The following is a 22,558-nucleotide window of genomic DNA, read 5'->3' as shown; positions in this document are numbered from 1 at the left end:
CACAATGATATAGTCCTGCAGCAGTTCAGATGCAAACTATCCATTAAAACAGGTTCCACCTTCCCCTGAAGAGAGCCCAATGATCCAAAATCCTGAGGCCCTCCCTCCTGCTCCTCGTCTTTAGCCATGTGTTAACATGCATTTTTCTCCTATTTATGGCATGGGTAGCAATTCTGAGATCAAAAGTTTGGAGGTCCTGTCCTTCAATCTAGTGCCTAACTCCTTGAACTCTCTTTGCAGGACCTCCTCACTCTTCCCATACTTTGGCTATAATGCATCTGAAAATGTTCACCGATGTTAGTAATCCTTTGAAGTCTACTACTTTCTTTCTCATTGTTAAATTTCTGAGGTAAACCAGAAAATTTGCAGATGCTGGGGTCTTGTTGTGGAGGGAGCAGTCCCTACAGTGGGGAGAGAGAGGAAGATGTGTCTGGTAGTAGGATCCAGTAGTAGGTGGCAGAAATTACGGAGAATGATAGGTTGGATACAGAGGTGGTAGGCTCCAGGACAGATGTACAGGAAATAGAGGAGAAGAGATGCGGGTGAAGGCTGAGTTAATGGCAGTAGAGGGGAACCCACATTTTTTGAAGAAAGAGGATATTTCCCAAGTCCTGGAATGGAAAGCTTTACCCTGGGAACAGATGGTGCAGAAATAGAGGAATTTAGAGGATGGAAAAGAATTCTTACAGGAGACAGGGTGGGAAGAGATATGATTAAACCCCTCTTGGTAACAACCACTGTGATTACAAGCCATGCTATACTTGCACTTACACCTCCTCCCTACCACTATTCGGGATCCCTAAATATTTCTTACCAAAAATTGACTTCCTTCACAAGAAATTTACAAGAGGAAAATCATTCAAAGTCTCTTCCCTGTCTTAGTTTTGTATCTATAGATTCCATCACTGTATATTGTTACTTTCATTTCTATTAACACTATTACCATCACTATTAGACCTTGTCATTACTTCTCCCCCCCCCCGCCCACCCCCGCCACTGTTGTTGGAGGGGTCTCCCCTTGGTCTCAATCCCTCAATGCTAGTTAATGGAAGGATTCTAGTCTGTGCTCCTTCCTCATAGCACCCTTGCTTTGGCTGTTCTAAACCACAGCGCATCCCTCAGCACGTTCTCCTGCAACCTGGAATGTGCCAGTTGGCAGCAATCCCACATTGACATCCCCGTGTGTTGAAAGACAAACAGGTTTTGGGCAGACCAAAGTGTGTCTGCCACTGAATTGATGGTCTTCCAGCAGTTCTGGATGTCTGACTCTGTGTGTGTGTGTCCGCAAACAGCCCCAAATCAGATAATCCTCTGTCATGCTGCTGCAGGGAATGAACCGTGACAAGAACCCTTGCATCCTTCTCCACACACTCTTAGCAAATCTGCATTCTGCAAAGAAGTGAGGAACTTTTTCCACTCCACCACAGTCATCTCAGGAACAGTGTGCATTGTGGGTAATGTTATATTTTTACAGGAAGGATTTGACTGGGAGGGATCCTCTCTCTGCCAGCCAGGCCAATTCTTGGCGCTTGCTTGTGAACACTGGCAATGATACATTCCACCAGATGATGATGACAGTCTGTTCCAGGGATCACCCCACCATGTCCATCAAGTCCTCAGTTCTCAGTGTTTGCAGGATGTTCCATGTTGACCACTGCCTGATGGCCTTGTGGTCAAATGTGTTTGTCTGGAAAAAAAATTTCCACAAAGGATAGGTGGCATGGCAAAGTCCAGCTAACTGGAACATTGCACATGGCCCCGAATTATCTTTCGCAACACCTGGGACAAGTAGTACCTGAGCACATAGTGCAACTTTGTACCATCATACTTTGGTTCCATGCATGGCCTGGAAGTTGGTCATCATGATGAGAGGCACATTGGGTATACCCTCCCCCCCCTGTTGTTTGGTGACTTGTACATGGCAACCCTTTGGACCCTATCCATCTTGCATCCCCATATGAATCAGAAGACTACTCTGGTGACCGCCAGGATGGAGGTGTGGGGGATAGGCCATACATGTACAGCAAAACTGGGAGTACCTGTTGACCAGGTTCTTCCCGGTTATTGAGAGGGACAGCCATGCCCACAGAACAAATATCTGGTGGACCTTTATGATCTGCTCCAACCAATTTTGTTGTATTCCTCAGCCCCTCCAAACCAGATCCTTCAGGTAGTTAGATCTGACTGTGAAGGAACATAGGAACATAGGAAGTAGGAACAGGAGTAGGCCAAAAATGGCCCATCGAGCCTGGTCCACCATTCAATAAGATCATGGCTGATCTAATTTATGACCTAACTCCACCTACCTGCCTTCTCCCCATATCCCCTAATTCCTTTATCATGTAAAAATTTATCTAACCGAATTTTAAATATGTCTAATGAAGCAGCCTCAACCACTTCCCTGGATAGAGAAGTCCAAACATTCACTTCTCTCTGGGAAAAACTATTTTTCCTCATCTTTGTCCTAAATCTACTCCCCTGAATCTTGAGATTGTGTCCTCTCGTTTTAGTTTTCCCGGCCAGCTCAAAAAACCTTCCTACATCTATCCTATCCATAGCCTTCATAATCCTATATGTTTCTATAAGATCTCCTCTCATTCTTCTGAACTCGAGCAAATACAATCCTAGACGATTTAATCTTTCATCATAAGTCAACCCCTTCATCCGAGGGATCAACCTAATAATCCTCCTCTGAACCGCCTCCAAAGCCAGTATATCCTTCCTCAAATATGGAGACCAGAACTGGACACAGTACTCCAAGTGCAGTCTCACCAGTACCTTATACAGTTGCAACATTACCTCCCTACTTCTGAATTCAATTCCTCTAGCGATGAAGGCCAACATTCCATTTGCCTTCTTAATAACGTGCTGCACCTGCAACCTAACTTTTTGTGATTCATGCACAAGCACTCCCAAGTCCCTCTGCACAACAGCATGCTGTAGTTTTTCACCCTTTAAATAATATTCAGCTCTTTAATTTTTCTTGCCAAAATGGATAACCTCACACTTACTAACATTGTACTCCATCTGCCAGACCTTTGCCCACTCATCTAGCTTAACTATATCCCTCTGCAGACTCTCCACATCCTCATTACAATTTGCTCTTCCACTCAATTTGGTGTCATCTGCAAACTTGGCTACACCACATTTTGTCCCCTCCTCCAAGTCATCAATGTAAATGATGAACAGTTGTGGGCCTAGCACCGACCCCTGCGGCACCCCACTTACCAATCTCTGCCAACCTGAAAAACTCCCACTTATCCCGACTCTCTGCCTCCTGTCAGACACCAATTTTTGATCCATGCCAAAATACTTCCCCGGACTCCACTTTCCTGTAACTTACTGATAAGTCTCTTGTGCGGCACCTTATCAAACACTTTATGGAAATCCAAATATACAACATCAACCTGTTCCCCTCTATCCACCGCACCCATTATATCCTCAAAGAATCCTAACAATAGTGGACCAGTCAGACCAGTTTCTAAGAGCATTGCTTTCCTCTTCTTACAGTTTACGCTAACACTGATCCAGATTCAAAATGGCTGCAAATGCTGATCAGTCTGTAGACCAATCGTGTGTCTAAACAGAAGACTGCAACGTCATCTATGTACAGGGAGGCCTTGACCTGAGTGCCTCCACTGCCTGGAAATGTCACTCATCTTATGCCCTCGTCCTTCCAGATTGATTTAGCAAAGGGATCTATGCAGCACACAAATAAGACTTGAGAGAGCAGGAAAATTTCCAACTCCAGACTCCACCTATTTATGTGGACTGTGCGATGAATATCCGTATAGAGCCATTTAATCCAATTTTTGATTTCCTCCCCAAAGCCCATTCATATATGTGTGCGATATCTGGTCGAAAGTTTTCTCATGGTCTAAGCTGGCCAGGCTGGTATCCACACCCCTGTCCTGCACATAGGCAATTGTATCTCTGAGCAGCGAGAGGCTGTCAGAGATTATACTGCCCAGAACTGTGCAGGTATGGCCGAGGTGGATCACCTGCCCCAGGACAGACTTGGACAGGATTCTGCAATCAATGTTTAACAATTCCTGATATCCCCCTTCTGTTTGAAGATTAATGTGATGATACCCTTCCTCAGAAAGTATGATGTGATTCCTGCCAGGAGCAAAGCATTATATACTTCCAGCAAGTCCAAGTGCACCCAGTTCCACAGAGCTGTGTACAACTCAGCCATAAGCCGTTACTTCCATGAACTTTATTTGACCCAAAGGAAGGGATGGAGTCCATCAACTCCCCCAGGTTAATTGGCTGGTTCAGTCTCTCCCATTTACTGTCATCTAAGAGCTCTGTGATAGAGGGCAGGAAGTTTTGGGAGGTCATTCTGTCGGAATCCTGGAGCAGGATTTGTTGGGGGGTTGACCACCTCTGCACTACTCCCATTCTCCCGTAGCTGGAGAGTTGCTGGATATTAACATTCTACAGTCAGTCTTATTCGTAACCCATTGTCCTCCTTTCCAACAGTCCTTCCAAGTAAAGCAACATTTCATTTGTGAATCTGTAGTGGTCATTTATTGAATCTAGTGCTCCCAATGCGGCCTCCTCTACATCAGGGAGATTCCTTCATTGATCACATTCCCTTTGTCCATTGTGACAGCAAGGACATCCTAGCAGTGATCAGGGGGGAGGAGGAATGGAAAAGGAAGCGTCTGCTTTCTGCTAAACTTGCTTGCCTTTTCTTTCCCCTCCCCTTTTCCAGTCCTTCCAGTTCTCCCTTCCCTTCCCCCTCTACCCACCAGGCATCCCTCCTCCCCTTGATCGCTGTTGTCCCCTCCATCCCTTCTCCACCTCTCATCTCCTGCCTTTGCCACTGCCCCCTTCCCCACACCCCATCTTTTTGTTCGGATGCCTGCCGACATTCTCTCATACCTTGATGAAGGGCTCAAGCCTAAAACGTCAGTTATGTATTTTTACCTTTGCCATATAAAGGATACTGTTTGACCTGATGTTTCTCCAGCTTTTTGTGTCCTCATCAAGGGGTCAGCAGTGCAAAGAATTAAGAATTTCAAATTTCTGGGTGTCAACATCACTGAAGAACTGTCCTGGGGCCTCCATATTGATACGAACATGAAGAAGACTCGTCAGTCGCTATGCTTCGTGAAGAGTTTGAGGAGATATGGTATGTCACCAAAGACTCTTGCAAACTTTGACAGGTGTACCACGGACTGGTTCCATCACTCTGGTATGGAGTTGCCATTGCACAGGAGAGGAAAAATCTCGAGTTGTGAACATGGTACCCGTAGTGCTGTCATGGGCTTCAGTCTTCATCCCATTTATGACATCTACATGAGGCGATGCCTTAAGAAAGCAGCCTCTATCCTCTAGGACGATCATCACATTCCTCCATTGGGAAAGTGGCCTGAAGATGAACATCAAGCAGCACAAAAACAGCTTCTCCTCAGCCATTATATATTTTTAAAATATTTATTTTATAGCACTGTGAGGCTGTTGCAAAAGGATGCATTTCATGACAATAAATTTCTGAAAATTTTGAAACATCCACTGCCTTTTATGTCCTAGGGATGCTCCCCCCCTTTATGTTACTGCAAAAAGTTTTGAGTTTTGCTTTAGTTTTCGCGAATTAAAAGGACTTCATGCCCTGCAGACAGAAACAGACATGGTCCACTTTGTTCCACAGATGCCACCTGACCTGCCCATCTTTAGGGTTGTTTCCAGGGGCGGATCTAGGGATAGGAGGCACATGACCTGGCGCCACTGAGCCAGCGCCGCCCCTCCCCACCCCTCCGTCCGGCTTGGTTCAGGATGAAATCAGATCCGACGTCAACGCCATCGGTTTAAGGGTGCAGACCTGAAGCAAGTTCGTTTTTGAACGTTGCAGAAATGAAACAGTTTGAGTCTGAATTAATATAATCTGATTCGATGGTCCGGTTGATTGCCGATTAAGTTTTATCCGTTAAGGGGGGCGGGGTTCCTCATAACAGTTGTGTCTGCGCATGTGCAGTTTGATATCCGTCAATGACGCTCCCTCACCATTACATCAGTTATCAGAAGGGCGGAGAATCGACGTAGGCATATTCCTTCGATAGCTCAGCTGGTAGAGCGGAGGACTGTAGTGGTGAGGTCGCTGATATCCTTAGGTCGCTGGTTCGATTCCGGCTCGAAGGATGCTTTTTTTTCCGCGGGGATTGCGAAAAGAAGGAAAGCTCGCAGGTGAAATACTTTGACCATAACGTCAGTTCCCATTTTTAAAATAATTTTTTTTTTGGTATTCGGATGGGCCGCACTCTGGTGCTCGGAGCGCGTCATCTGTCTGAGACCTTGTCGCTCAATCAGCACGTGACCATTGCGGGCAGGAGTGTCCCAGGACTGCGTTCAGTGGGACGCGGTGCCCATGGCAACGGGGGGCAAAGTCCTTGCAGTCTTTAAAATGGGAGCGCAGCCTGAAGAGATGAACAGCGTCGGCTCGGAGAAATACTTCACCCATCGAGCCCTGGCCGTCTGTGTTCTCATGCCCTGCCAGACTGCAAATTGGAGGAACAGCACCTCGTCTTCTGACTGGGCACCCTCCATCTGGGTGGCATCAATATCAACTTCTCTGGCTCTGTTACACTCCCCCCCCCCCCCCAACTTCTTCCTGTGAGAGATGGGAAAACTGATCTAAAATTATGAACATGAAGGAAACTAAAATTCATACATTCGTAAATGAATGTAACCAGTACAAACAGGATGAGCTTGGGAATTAGGATGCAGGAAAGCAGAGTCAGCACATTTAAGATAAGAATCTTCTAGTCTTTGTGACAAGATCAATGAGCCCACCATATGAATAAGATAAGGAGCGGTAAGGAACAATAGAGTGTAGGAAGTTGAGGTAGTCTGGATGAGATAAGGGTCTCCTAGCCCTAGACAGAAGTACCAAGTTCTACATATCTAATTAGTTAACCTTACATAGATTTACAAAGTTATACATATTAAATTAGTTAACCCTAGACAGGATTAGCGAACTCTGCATATCAAGAGACTGTAGCCCCGAGAATCAGGAAGGTGTGAATAAGGACAATAACATGAACGGACACCGACAGGATACCCCCTGGTCCTCCAAGTGTACTGAAACTGCACGTAGGCAGGAAGGATTACCTATGCCAAATCTCTCCAGCAGGAGGCAGAAGAATGTAAGGGGGAGGGTATTCCTATACTGAAATCAACTGTATAAAAGTTGGGTGAGCCCCAGTGTATGTGTGTATTCCCAGGGTAAGGGGAAGCATCCAACTTTGCATTGTTGTATAATAAATGTTCTTTGTTCTCAATTTTTGTCTCGAGCAATTTCTTTAAAGGTAATTCTGTTTCTAACATTCTCCTGTTGCCTTCCCCCAACCCTGATTTGCACAGACATAATCAATTCTCACCTCTCCTCTTATCATATTCAATTAACACCTTTTGTTGGTCTTGACTCCTCCCCTGTCCAGCACTGACTATTCTGAGATTTCCTGTTTTCTTCCATTTCTGCTTATTCTTTGAAGAAAGGCTCAGGCCCAAAATGTTAGCAATGTATATTTGTCTCCTGTGGAGGTTGAATGGTCGGCTGAGTTCCTCCAGCTTTTTGGTGTGTTTTTACTACAATCACGGCATCTGCAGACTTTGGTGTTTCACTCCTTTCATTAAGATCTCTTGTTTGGAATCCATTTGTGTTTGATTGCATTTTTGTGGAATTTTATATCATTTAACTACAGAATTACTGTATAAACGAGTGTAATAGTCAATGCCATTTAAAAGTCAAACCCTCTATTTTCGGAGAAAAATTTAGTATTTTCCATTCATCACGTGTAAAAGCTGCCACTCATCCAAGCTCCCAATGTCCTGACCACCTTCTCTCGCCCAGACCTTGGCCACCCGCCCTCAGGAGCTCCCAACGCCTCAACCACGGAACTTCTGCTTAGGCCCTAGCCGCCTGCGCATCTGAGCTCCCTCTGCCCCAAACACTGACTTGCCAGCCAGAACCAGGTGCCCTTCCATTCATCCGAGCTCCTGACATCCCAAACACCAACTTACCATCCAGTCCCGGCTGCCCTCCTGCCCATCTGAGCTCCCAACACCTCACATGATGCAGATACGTAACGCAGTCAATATTATGCATGTAATAATCAACCCCTTAAATTTTACCTTAAAAATTGGTCCATAAAATTCAACTACGACACACATATATATGGTAGGCCCTTAAGCCTAACTTTTGCAGCTGATCAAGGTGTCCATTTGAAGTAGCCCCACTGATTCCTGAATCAGAGTCACAATCCCAAACATTAATAATTCCATTCCTCCCACAGATGTGTCTTGACCTACTAAGTTTCTCCAGCATTTTGTGGGTTTTTTTTTGCTCCATTTGCAAGCATTTGGTCATATCCCTCTAAACCTTTCTTATCCAACAGCACTGTGGGATCCATGTACCTGTCCAAATATCTTTTAAAGTTGTAATTGTACCTATCCTTCCCACTTACTCTGGCAGATCGTTCTATGTACCTACCACCCATGTGTGAACAGTTCCCCCAAAATCCTTTTTAAATCTTTCTCCTCTCACCTTAAATTTGTGCCATTTACTTTTAAAATTACCTACTCTAGAAAAAAGACTGTCAATCTAGCATATCTATGCTTCTCATGCTTTTATAAATGTATACTAGGGGACATCTTAGGAACCTTCACTCCAGGGAGAACCATCTCATCATATCCAGTCTCTCCTTATAATTCAAACCCTTCAACCCTGGTAACATCGTAGTGAATATTTCCTCCAACCTTCTCCAGTTTAATTACATCCTTCCTAAATTTTGGAGACCAGAACTGTACACAATTTTCTAAGTCTCACCAACATCTTGCACAATTGGAACATGATGCCCAAACTCTTGTACTCAATGGGCCAATTGATGAAAGCAAGCATGACTTGCACCTAGTTCACCAATACTTTGTAATCAACTTTTTTAGGAAACCTACATTGGTTTGGTTCTCCAATGAAAAATGCTATCCATTAACCCAATATGTTTTCTTTGCCTTCATGTTCATCTAATTTTCATTTTGAATTCATTTTCAGGATCTGAAAAGGCCAGTATTTATTCTCCATTTCCAATTTATCTTAGAAAGATAGTGGTACGTCACTCCTTTAACCTCTGTAGAACTTCTAGTGAATGTACTCTCTGGAGAGCTCGTCGAAAGAATCAAAGAATTGTTGATCCAAACCAAGGCTTTTATTAGCAAAAGACAGGAACTCTTCACAGGTGGCCGACTAGTCCGGAATGATCCGACCTGGCTAGGGACACAAGCCCAGACAGTAGGCATGGCTAAGCTCTCAGCCAATCGCTGTAAACACAGTCTAGATACTGTAACTATATACACTATATATTGAGTCTGAATTAATATAATCCGATTCGATGGTCCGGTTGATTGCCGATTAAATTTTATCCGTTAAGGGGGGGCGGGGTTCCTCATAACAGTTGTGTCTGCGCATGTGCAGTTTGATATTTCTCAATGACATTCCCTCACCATTACATCAGTTATCAGAAGGGCGGAGGATTGACAAAGGCATATTCCTTCAATAGTTCAGCTGGTAGAGCAGAGGACTGTAGTGGTGAGAGTGCTAAAATCCTGAGGTTGCTGGTTTGATTCTGGCTCAAGGGATGTTTTTTTTCCACAGATCTGTACTATCACACTCCCACATTGCTGTTGGGCAGGGAATTCCAGGATTTAAACCCAGTGATGATGAAGGATCAATGATGCTTTCAACTCAGAATGATTTGTAGCTTGAAGAGGAACCCACAGGCCATGAATTTCCTGTTTGCCTGCTGACATCCTTCATAGTAGGAGTGGTTGCGGGCTTGGGAGGTGCTGACTTTTAGACTGGGGGGGTAACCACAGTGCATTATTTAGGTGGTGCATACTGCAGCCTCTCTGCACCAGTGTGGACAAAATGAATATATCAGGTATCAATTAAGTAGGCTGCTTGTTTCTGTGTTGTGTTGAGATTGTTGATGCTGCACTCATCCACACAAATGGAGAATATTTGATCACACACCCCAATTTGTGCCATGCAAATAATGGATAGACATTAGTGTGTCAGAAAGTTATTGATTAGCTGTGGGATCTAGGCCCTGACCAATCAGTCAGCCAAAATTATCATGTTGGTTCATAGTTTGGTCTTTCTTCTTCCCTCATTGGGCAAGGATGAACTTGTGTTGGCATTTGAGACAATGACTTGCTGGTGCTGAATTGAGTATTCGACAGGCATAGTTTAGGACTTTCCCAGAATCATCTAGGATGAGTTAAATGTTTGGTGGGCTGAAGGGCCTGATCCACTGTTCCGTGTTCTAAGATTGAGCCAATTGACGATGAAGTGCAAAATCCAGCAAGGTATGAGTACTGAAAGAGGGTAGGACCCCAGAAAAGAGAAAGTTGAGAAGAGAAAGTGCATTCATTGTCCTAATAAAATCAAATAAATCATTATTGGTAATGTGTAATCCCTAAATCTTCTGCAAATTTCATAAACACAAAAATTAATGTATTTGAATGGTCTCAGAACAGCTCACTGAAAACACTCCAAATTGGCACGTTTATTCACTTTCTATGTCAAAGGCAAGGTGCATGATGTTATAGTCTGAGACATTCATCTTTTGTTCAGTTAAGATGAAAGTGCTGGTCTAGTTTATTCAGTACAATAAGTACATACTATGTACAGTATCAATCTGCTATTTAAAACTCTGGCTTCATTCCAGGATCAAGTGAATCTGTGCAGCACTGTCAAGATTGTTAGCAGTCAGTCCTGACAAGGAGATACTTTAATAAAATACAATTTATAGACAAGTTCAGCCCTCTCGTAGGGGTCATGGATTTGGGAAGTTATTTCTTACTGTTCTGCTTCAAATTGTTCTGATCAAATCTTGTGCAAGAACATTTCTCTCTGAACCTCAGTGTTTCGAGAAACAGCTGTTTTAGATCTGAGTGCTGACAGGTGTTAGAGTGGAGGGACAGAGTGAAAGCAGACATCAGCTCTGGAAGTCAGCATCAGTCAGTGTCAGTTTCATATCTTTGGCTTGGCTTCGCGGACGAAGATTTATGGAGGGGTAATGTCCACGTCAGCTGCAGGCTTGTTTGTGCAAAGTAAGCAAGTATGGCAACGGGTGACGTTGTGGTGCTAAAAACAGCATCAATCCCACCAATCCAATCAAAGGCAATATTGCCCAACCACAAACATCAAGAAGCACTCTCGTCAATCAGGTCACAACCTCTGGCCGAGTAAGGAAAATAAGTTAGTTTCTGAAAGAAACTCTGCAAATTAGATTTAACCCCCCACCCCCCTAACGTTTTCTGTCATGACAACTTCCATGGATTATAACCTTTTATCCAATGATCGTCAAACCATGGACAATCTGGAAAAGCAGCTGATTTGCCCGATCTGCTTAGAATTGTTCTCCAAACCGGTTGTAATTCTTCCATGCCAGCATAACCTGTGCCGGAAGTGTGCAAATGACATGTTCCAGGTAAGTTACCAAGTGTCTGGATATGTAGCCACTAAAAGGAGGAAGCAGTAAATGAATTAATTTGTTATGCAATGATCGCAACTTGAGTTTTCTACTGCAGATGATAATCCATTTTGAGATCATGGGTCAGTTATACCCTCAGGAGTGAGGATAGGTGTTCTATAAGAGTTTTTATTTTCCTCAGCTTTTTACTACAAATTCTCTGTAAGACTTTTGTGTGTGGTTTATGCAAGTTTTTTTTAAAGGAAATTTGATGATAGGAAATACAGACTTTCTAAGATAAATATTCCGTCATGCTCCTCGCTAATGTCAATATTTCTATCCTTCACAGAATTCTCGTTTAAAATTAATTATTTCAAAATTGATTCTACTCCTGTTTATACTATGCTGTACTGACCCCTAATTACCCAAAATTCATTTAAATCCTCATTCTTGCTTTCAAATCTCACATGATCCTCTTGCTCTCCAGTTCTATAAACACTTTCAGCCATGCAGTTTTCAAGGATATCCGAACTTCCAGGTGTTCACACATTTTCAAATCTGATTGTCTCATTATCAGTGGCAGTGCCCTCAGCTGGTGTAATATTAAAGTGAGGAATTCTCTCCATTGGCCCTTTGCTTCGAGATTTTTTTCAATTTTTAAACCCATTCCTTAAACCTTTCCTTTTGGAAAAAAAAGCTACTGGTCATTTACTCTAATATAGGATTGAATCAAATTTTGCTTAATAATGTTGTGGTGATGGTTTGAGTTGTTTTACTGTATTAAAGACAAAAATCAGAGCCAGGCCTTGCATTTTGGAAGTTAGGGGGCATTACTTTTTGAAGAACACAGTAGTTCGCTTCAGTTAATAATTCTGGTTTTCCAGACGAGGGTTTATTCTTGATACAGGTTACTGCTTAATTTTTTTTGCTCATTTTTTTTTATAATAGTCATTTAGATTTTCATAATTACCTGAACTTTTAAAATTTAATTTTTTTAAAAATTTAGACATTCAGCACAGTAACAGGCCATTTTAGCCCACGAGTCCATGGGCTGAAACCCAATTACCTTTTACACCCAATTAACCTACACCCCCAGTACATTTTGAATAGTGGGAGAAAACTAGAGTCCCTGGGGAAAACGTACGCAGACACAGGGAGAACGTACAAATTCCTTACAGTCAGCACGGGATCCAAACCCCAGTCCTGATCGTTGGTACTGTAAAGGAGTTGTGCTTACCACAGGTCCAAGATTTGTCAGGACTCAGACCTTACACGTACATGTGCCAAGTTGTTCCGGTATGTTGAGCATTAGGGGTTAAGCCTACCAGAACAAGAGGCCAGTGGAAAGCATGAAAGTGAATCTCTAGAGCTGATCGCCACCTCTTCAAATTTCACTATCACCGATGATTACGTGTGGTGGTGGTGGTGCAATGATTAGATTTCTAGGCCTTTGTGAAATCCAGAAACTTCTATTGGAATTACATGGCCAATGTGGAAATTGAATTCAAATAAGGAGTTTAAAGTAAATAGCTGTAGAAATGATGAATACAATGTTATTAAAGATGCCCTTCTGTGTGAGAAAATTATCATCCTTCCTTATCTGGTCTCAAGGTGACCCCAGTCCCACAGCAATGTAATTGACATAAAATTACCTATGGAATGGTGTATATTATTCAGAGAGACTGGCAAATAGGTATTAAAAGCCTGCAAGATCAAAATCCCTTCATCTTGAAAAATTACTGAACAATAAAAATATTCAGGAAGCTGGCTTCCATCCCATTTCCTTGAAGGAAAAACAATCCAGGTCACTGCTGTGGACACTCATCTTCAGGCTGCTGAAGCCCAGCATCAAAGCCCTTCGGCCTACAGTGCTATGCCAACCTATATAAGCTTAATCAACAAACTAAACCTTCCTTTCTTCACAGCCATAAACCTCTATTTTTCTTGCATCCATGTGCCTATCTGAGGGCCTTTTAAATGTACTTATTGTACCAGCCTCCACCAACACCCCAGCCAAAGCATTCCAGGCACCTACTACTCCCCTAAACCTTCATCCCCTTATCTTATACAGATGGCCTCTGCTATCTGCTACAGTCACCCTGGGGTAAAAAGGTGCTGCCTGTCCACCCTCTATGCCTTTCAATCTTATGGACCTCTTAAGTCACCGCTCCTCCTTCTTTGCTCCAAAGAAAAGTATGGGCTCATGGACCAAAAGGGCCTGTTACCATGCTATAGGTCTAAAATTAAGAAAAAAATATAAAATTAAAAAGTTCTAGCTCTGTTAACCTTGCCTCAAAACACGTTCTCCTATCCTGGCAACATCCTGGTAAATCTTCTCTGCACCCTCTCCAAAGCTTCCACATCCTTCATGTAATGAGTAAAACATGAATGTCTGCAGACAGCATGATTGAAGTAGAAACAATGCTGGAGAAGCTCAGCAGGTCAAAGATAAAGATACATAACCAACGTTCTGGCTTGAGCCCTTCCACAAGGTATGAGCAAAATGTAGGCAGGTGGCCAAACAAAATGGCAGGGGGAGGAGCACAGTCACACAGGCAGGAAGTAATAGGTAGATAAGGGAGGGAGAGCACACCAGCAAATAGGGTGAGCGGGGATGGCTCTGTGAAAGAGTGAATGAGGTGGGGAGCTGGAAGAAAGAAGACAGGGATGGGGAAGAGATGGAGAATGGGGAATAGGCTAGCAGAAACCAGAGAAGTTGATATTAATACCATCCAAGTGCCCAAAGTTCCTCTGTTCTTCCACACTGCCAACAATCCTGTTATTAAATATGTACTTCAAGTTTGACCCTCCCAAAATGCTTTACCTCACACTTATCTGGATTGAATTCCATCTGTCATTTCGCTGCATTCTGTATATATCCTGTTGTAATTTACAAGGTTGGATAGAGGTTCCATCCTGAAAAAAAATTAGTGCTTACAGGATTAATACTACAACTGTGATAAAATCCACCAAAGCCTATGAGGACGTGCCGTCATTGATTACATGCCAGCTAAACTTCACCAACAATGAATTTTATGGTAAATCTATTTGTAGAGCTGAATCTGAAATTATTATATCCTGGGATTAGCAGCTTTTTATTAGCTCGCATGTTTAACATGAAGTAACCAGAAACTGTATATTCCAGCTATAATTAAATAAAAGCAGAGCATGCTGAATATACTCAGTGGTTCAAACAGCAATTGTGGAGAAAGTAACAATTTATATTTAATGTTAGCCTTTCATCAGAACTGAGAAAAGTTAAAAATCAAGCACGAGGGCAGTGTGGTTAGTGTAGCAATTAGCATAATGCTATTAAAGCACCAGTGACCCTGTTTTGAATCTGGCCCTGTCTCTAAGAAGTTTATACATTTTCATCATGTCTGTGTGAGGTTCCTCTGGGCACCCTAGTTTCCTCTCACCTTCCAAAAACATACAGGATTTGTAGGTCAATTGGTGTATTTGAGTGACATGGCTCGTGGCCCAGATAAACAATGGAACTACATGTACAATACGCCAATCCTCCAGCACTATGCTTGTCTCTAATGACATTTGAAAAAAATTACTGTCAGAGCTATTTCCTCACCAACTTCTCTCAAGGTCCTGGGGAAAATCCCGTCGGGATTTCATGTGGGGAAGTGGTTGCACAGCACATTTGGGCAGCCTGGTCCTCAGCGGCATTGTGTCCAGCCTAATCTGTATTTTTGTGGGTATGGGCATCCACATGGTGCACTGAAATTTTCTTGTGGGTTGCCTGGTCCCAAATTAAATGCCAGTGTTCCTGCCCCAGAATTTCCCACCCCATCTCTTGCCACCAGACCATCCACACTGCCACTACTGTTGTCCACTGCCCAAGAGTTGGTATGAATGTGGATCAGCCCAGTGGTGTCCCATAGGGTGAGCGCTACTGCTGCCACCACCCACTCACTGGTTAAAATTTTCCCCGTGGCAGGATGAAGTGCTGCTGCTTTCCAATATTGCTTCCCTCCTTTCCAGCAGCTGGAGCCGTCTGTGAACCAGGCATGCAATTTTTGTTCAGGGTTGAGGGAGTCGAAAGGTTGGCCCCATGATGCAGGGGAGGGCCATTTTTCTGGTATTTCTGGGGCTGGGACCCACTGGTATTTCTGTGGAAAGGACATGACCTTCTCGTGGAGGTGGTTGACCCCTTCTGGACCGGATTCGGCTTGGTTGGCGATACGCCATTTCACTATAGATGACCTCTGGGCATGGCCCTCTTTGTGGGTGGAATTGGGGGACTTGACCCATTGCGTTATAGGCAGCTGGGAGAAAAGGACCACAGGGACAGTGTCTGTTTGATGCTCACCAGCAAGAAATGCCAGACAGCAGGCAAGCAGCTGGCACTTGAATTGGCTGTAGTGAGCAACTGCTTTGGACACAGGTTTTGTCCAGAAGCCAAGTGGGACTCTGTGCCCTTGGATCTTCTGCTAGGGGCTCCATTCGGCGACTGCCTCACTGGGCAAGACCTGTAATTCAAAAGGAGCATCTGCCTGGCAGGGAGCAAGTGAGAGTGTTTGTTCAACAGCTGCTTTGCTATGTCAAAAGCAGTCTGTTGTTTGGGTCCCCATAAGAACGTGGTGGTCTAAGGAGCATGGTAAGGTGAGATTTATGTTGCCGCTAATAACTTGGGAGGTCCACAAAGTTCTGGGTGTTGGTTTTATTTGAGGGGATGGCAAAATTCAAGATTTTATTGTTGGCAGTCTTGGGACTATCACTTTGGTCTGAGTGCCATTGTATTCTGAAGGATAGGACATTCTGGCTAGGACCCTGCTCCTCATCAATATTAATAACCCAGCCCTGATCCCTGAGGGAGGAGATTAGTAGATGAAGGGCCTCTGGGAAATGGTCTCAGATGGGCCTTGAAGGAGGACATCATCGATACAATGGGTGATTGATACCCCTGGAGGAAGTTGTAAGCATTGTAAATCATGGAAGATTAAGCCATGGCAGATAGTGGCGCTATGACTGTACCCTTAAGGTACGCAACAGAATGTATATTATCTCCTGTCCCAAGTAAATACAAATTGGTCTTAGGAGTCGGGATGGAGAAGAATGAAAAAGAAGGCATTTATGGATTTTTAGACTGGACAGTCTAAAAAGGAATGTATAGGAATTTTGAGTTAATTCCTGCACTGTGATTTATCCTCAAGACCCCTACAACGTTCTGGAGGAAGCCTGCAGTAGTGTTTTTCAGACAGCAATGTTGGAAGAATCTGCGAAATATTTAACGTTACTTAGCGTGGGGTCGATTACACTAACCTCCTGTGTGTGTTAGACTTGGTGCTTTTACGTGGAGCAATGTGGCCTGCATCATCAGCTGATTCTTGAGGTGAGTTTTGTGGTGCGATTTTGAGTGCAGGCTTCCCCTGAAAACTAGTAGGGGTCCTGCAGGATAATTGACTAAAAATTCCTGTACTTTCCTTTCTAGACTGCCCATGTAACGGCAAACTTTGTTGATTGTGCCATTACATATGTGCAGTCTAAAAACCCTAAGTGTAAATCATACCAGAAAAATTTGTTGACGGTCATCCACTCTACTGCACGTCCAACCACTGGGACTGTTGCACTCAGGTACTTGCCCAGCGTGAACAACCATATGGGCAGTAATTATGTTAATTTTTTCCACGATTGGCTAAATCCACCACTGTGTACCAAGGCTTGTCCGGGTGCCCCCCAAAATCCTCTACTAGGATAGAACAGAATTTTTCCATTCTGAAGTGTCTCCCTTCCTTCCTGGAGTGTCTGTTTACACAGAAACAGCCAAAACTCCAAATATCCGTATCACACCGCAAGTTTGGACAGAATACTTGAAATGCGGTATTTTCGTAGGCTGGATGTTCTATCTGTTGTTCAGGGATTGCCTGATGTTCAGTTTAAACCACAGGGGATCTGTGAAAATTACTAGGGATCGAGGAGGTCAAATGCCACAATATGAATGAGTTCTTATTCTGGGAAACTGGGAATAATTTCCTGGAATGCAGTGGTTGTGTAAAAAATCATGTCGGGCAGCAGTGAGGAGGGGGGCAGACTTGTTGAGATATCTGTAGTCCACCGTCATGTACCATGTCCCATTCTTTTTGCAGATGGGACTGTTAAAGGGAAAGGCTGCAGGTCTAATGATGCCCTCCCACAGTTGGGTTTTGGCCTCAGTGATATCTTGCTGTCTCCCCAGCACTCTGTACTGTCAACTTTAGATGACCTTGGAGAGAGGAGGGAACAGCAACTAGTTCTCGTTTGGCTGCCCCAACTACAATTGTAGCCCATGCAACCTTGAAAGTAAACTTTCTCTTGTTGGTAAAGGGACTGTCCCTTTAAACATTGATCCCTAAAATGCATTCAGGACAAGCTGCTATCAAAAGTGTTAGGGATCAAGGAGGTTCATAAATAGTTGTAAAAGTCATGGTGTCTTTGAATTTTTATGACTGGGTCATTCCAGATTTGATGAAGGAATGTATGTAACATGTATGCTGTATAAGCATTTAGAATTAATGGAGATGCACAAGACTGAAGATGATGGAATCTGAAGCAAAAAGTAACTGAAGAAACAACTCAGTGCGTCAAATAGCATCTGTTGGGGTCAAGGAATTGTCAATGTTTATGCTCTGAAGCACATCGCAACCCAAGATGTTGACCGTTCCTTCCAACTTCCACCACCCTCCTCCTCTAGATGCTGAGTTCCTCCAGCAGTTTGTTTATTGATCTAGAATTAATACAGAGATTCAGCAGGTAAAATGGAAGTCAAATATTTGTCGGCATTTACATTATTGGACAAAGATTTAAGAACAAGAATAAAAACATCTCACTATGATTATTTTAAGCTTTAGTGAATAATGGAGAATTGTGAAGTTCTTGCAGAATCTTCGATGTGAAACATTAACTCGGTTTCTCTTTCCACAGATGCTGCCTGACCTACTTAGTGCTTCCAACATTTTCTTTTCTATTTCAGATCTCAAGTATCTGTCCTTTATTTTAATTTTCATAAGGAAAAATGTATTTTTGATGGAAATGCTGCAAATGCCCATCACACTAATTCATGGGAGGTGGAGCAGACTTTATTCTCTTGAATTTAAATGAATTAGAAATCTTTACAGAGCTTGATAAGGTAAATGTGGGGATGATAGTTGAAGTTAAGTGGTTGGCCATTCATGCCAGAGATGAGAAGAACTTTTTCTTGGAGGTTAGTAAACCTTTGGAAATCTTTACCTCAGAGGACAGGTGTGGGGTTATGGATGGATAGCAGTGCTGAGGTAAAACACTATCTTTATGAATGGCAGAGTGAGCACAAGAGACCAAATGACCTACTCCTACTTCTGTATTTTATGTTCCTATGTACCAATATTGTAGTCTGCACTATATCATTATGTTGGGGAGATCAATCACAGACTCTTTCTGATCCAGCAGAACAAGATTTTTGTTTCACTGACTTGGTAGATATCAGTAGAAAACCTGATCAAGTGGATATCAAGGGTTATGGTCATGTAATGACTATCCTGATGTGTTGAGATTGCTTCATCGAATATGAGATTATAAAGTCAACTGAATACGAGGGTGGTTTACAACCATTGATGAACACTGGTCAAAATCCAGGTGGCAGTATCATGAATCTTCTATTTTGAGCTAGTTTGCTATGGCTCCCATCTTTGAATCACAGCATCAAATCAAACTTAGATACAATGACTAACTTGTCAGCACCTGCCTCCTGACTCCAATCTGAAATCCACTCATCCAAGAGTATAATATGATCAAACAGTGAGTCATGCTACCAATCTAACCTCACTGAGCAAATTATAGGTATTCTCAAACATTACCCTGGCTATTGAATACAGCATTTCAAGTCAATGAATTAGTTTTGGCATTATTTGGATTAGCTTTTGCCAGCAATTGCTCATCTAATAGTGGAGAGAAAGGAGAAGCTGGAGGTGAAGGAGGAAGAGCGATTTTTCTTTGACTTTGAAATCAGAAAGCAACAAATTGTATTTGCTTTAGAAAACCACAGTTCCAATCTTCCATTCACTACAGTCTATGCTTCCATTTACTACACCTTCCCTCTGTTCGCAATCACAATGACAAAATGAGAGAATTGAAAACGCACACCAACGTCAAACTGATTACATTGGTGCAAGTTATTATTTAAATGGAGAAATCTGCAGATTGTAGTGCATTAAGATTGCATTCAAGTATTCAGGAAGACAAAGGAAATTTCCCTTTGTTGCAAGAAGTATGGAAACTGCCAATAGGGAGGTTTTACAGAACACTAGTGAGGCTGAACCTCGAATACTTACAATTTTGTTCAAGTTCAAGTTTATCATCCAACTGCACGAATACAACATGATAAAACAGCATTCTCTGGTCGTCAATGCAAAACATGCACATACGCAACCAGACATAACAATACATATGCTGAACAACTATACATATATAAAAGTAAATTAATATTGTTTAATAAATAGTAGAGTCTCGGAGGGTTGGTGTGAGCAGTTCATTTAGTCATTCTGGCATTGCAGTCATGGGTCAATACTGTGAACAGGAGTGCACTGAGCACACAGCCCTGAGATGTTCTAGTGCGAAGCGTGTTGATGTTTGATGTTCTGCTGCTGAACAGACAGACTGTGGTCTTTCCGTGAGGAAGTCCCGAATCGAGTTACAGAAAAGGGTGTTTAGTCCCAGCAAGGACAGCTTTTCCACCATTCTCCAGGGAATGATCGTATTAAATGCTAAACTGAAGTTGATGAACAGCAGCCTGGCATATAAGGCTTTGTTTTCCAGGTGAGTCAGGGCAGAGTGGAGGGACAAGACTATAGCATCATCATTAGAACGGTTTCTTCTATAAGCAAATTGAAATGTGTCCAGTGTCTCTGGGAGGTGCATTTTGATGTGTTCCATCTCCAGACACTTGAAGCATTTTATAATGGTGGAGGTCAGTGCCAAGGGGCGGTAGTGATTAAGACATGTTACTGTTGGTCTTTGGTACTGGGATGATGGTGAGTGCCTTGAAACTGGTAGAGACAATGAACTGCTGCAGTAGTGTGTTGAAGATGTCTGTAAGGGCCTTGGTCAGTTGGTCTGTGCAGTCCTTCAGTACCCAACCAGTTATGTTCTCTGGTACCACTTTCTTGTGTGGGTTCACCTTTGATAGGGTCCTCCTCACCTCAGCCATGGCAATGCATTTGATTTGCTTATATGGTCTACATATTTAAGGAAGGGGATACCTACATTGGAGGTAGTGCACATAATGTTCACAAAATTAATGCCTGGGGATGAAATCATTAATGTATGAAGAATTGCAATGCTTGGCCTAAACTCCTGAGAATTTACAAGAATGAGAGGTGGCCTTATTGATTCAGAGTCAAGGCTGCTAGAGAGGGTGAGAAGATATTACCCCTAGTTGGCTTGTTTGGAAGTAATGAGGTTAGTTTCTGAATAAAGTGTTGTCCATTTAAGATGGCGATGAGCGGGAATTTCTTCTTTCAAAGAATTGTGATATGAAATTCTCCATCCCCAGAGAACTATGGATACAGAGTCATAATATCAGTTCAAGGTGGAAGTTGATGGGTTTTGGAAAGAGTGGGAAGCTGATGTTCAAGCCAAGCCTAGATGGCAGAAAAAAGACTGATTGGTCTACTTCTGTTTCTAATGCTCTTATTATGCATTCCTTACAAAAAATATTTCCTCTGATTTTTTTTCTGTGCTAGTGCTTTTCTGCTAAGCTTCACAATGGTTACTGCATGACTTGTGGCAGATTGCTGAATGCTGATGACCTGGAGGATAAGCTCAAGGAGCTCTGACCTGAAAGGTTTGCTTTTGAACGAGACCAGGTGACTGGTTCAGAATGACTGACAGACAAAAGCATTTGTGGAATAGCAGAAGAAAGATTTCCTGAGGGAGGACATTACAGGTATTCCCCGTCCTGCAACCTATGCGCCTTACATCCATCCATACATAAAAAAATAAAGAAAAAATATAAAATTTACGTGGTTTATGTTGTATTTGACAAACTATAACAGGGATACAGGGCATGTAAGATCCAAAATGTGCATACTTACCTTGTTAGTCGGCGTCCTGGAGTCCATAGGCTGCTCGTGGCCATCTGTTTTCCTGTGGACATGCACGAGTCTTTGGTTGGCGCATGTGCAAGAGTTAAGGGTGCCAACCAAACTCCAATATGCAAACCCACTGCTTGTGTGCCAACTGAAGACTCGTGCATGTGCACAGGTATCAAGATGGCTGCAGACCCCAGGACGCCGACTAATAAGGTAAGTTTGCAATTCCGACATATGTCCATTCCGAGATAAAACCAATCTTTCAGTCCAAATTACAGTCGTAAGTCAGGGAGTACCTGTTTATTACATTTTGCAGAGCCATTCTCATTTCTCCAGGTTGATAGCAGTCTGATCTTGTACTGTATATTCAAACAATTAACCTGCATAAGAGTAAACTAACTTTGAATGGCAGATTGCACACAAAACTGAGTGTCAAGCTGCTGAGAGGCTTTACTTGCATTGCAAAATAGCATTGTGTAAGGATGATGTAAGAAAAAATATAAAATAAGACCATAGGACATGGGAGCAGAAAAAGGCTATTCAACTCATTGAGTTTGCACTGCCATTTAATCATAAACTGATCCATTTTCCCACTAGGCCCCACCACCTGGCCTTCTTCCTATAACCTTTCTTACCCTGGCTAATTAAGATCTCTACCTTAAATACCCCCAATGATATGACCTCCACAACCACTTGTGGGAACAAATTCCATAGATTTACCACCCTCTGTCTGAGCTAAGCAGACACCCTTCAATCCTGAAGTTGTCCCCTCTTGTACTTGACTCTCCCATCATAGGAAACAACCTTTCGACATCTATTTTGTCCGTCCCTTCCAATATTCAAAATGTTTCAATGAGCTTCTCCTCATTCTCCTAATTTCCAATAAACACACCTCATATGATAACCCTTTCATTTCCAAATCATTCTTGTTAACCTCATCTGAACCTTCCCCAACATCAGCACATCCTTTCTTAAATGAATCCAAAACTGCCAAGTAAGGTCTCACCAATGCCTTTAAAGCATTAA

General features: G+C 42.9%; 1 protein-coding gene and 1 non-coding gene across 7 annotated transcripts in view; both read left to right on the top strand.

Annotated features, from left to right (window-relative positions):
- Positions 1 to 6,058: 6,058 nt before the first annotated feature.
- Positions 6,059 to 6,147, top strand: trnay-gua (transfer RNA tyrosine (anticodon GUA)). Its single transcript is given in 2 exon segments — positions 6,059 to 6,095; positions 6,112 to 6,147. It is a non-coding gene; the product is annotated as a tRNA-Tyr (tRNA).
- A 5,071-nt stretch (positions 6,148 to 11,218) lies between these two features.
- The window catches only part of LOC138755413 (tripartite motif-containing protein 54-like), a 66,287-nt gene continuing 54,947 nt past the window's right edge, over positions 11,219 to 22,558 (top strand). For all 6 annotated transcript variants that reach the window (XM_069921361.1, XM_069921364.1, XM_069921360.1 and 3 more), the window contains exon 1: positions 11,219 to 11,495. In XM_069921361.1, coding sequence (XP_069777462.1) covers positions 11,328 to 11,495 — 168 coding nt within the window. In that variant the 5' untranslated portion in view covers positions 11,219 to 11,327. The remainder of the gene's footprint in view (positions 11,496 to 22,558) is intronic.

Source organism: Narcine bancroftii, chromosome 2, assembly GCF_036971445.1.
Source record: "Narcine bancroftii isolate sNarBan1 chromosome 2, sNarBan1.hap1, whole genome shotgun sequence".
Lineage (NCBI taxonomy): Eukaryota > Metazoa > Chordata > Chondrichthyes > Torpediniformes > Narcinidae > Narcine > Narcine bancroftii.
This window is presented reverse-complemented; position numbering and strand designations above follow the sequence as displayed.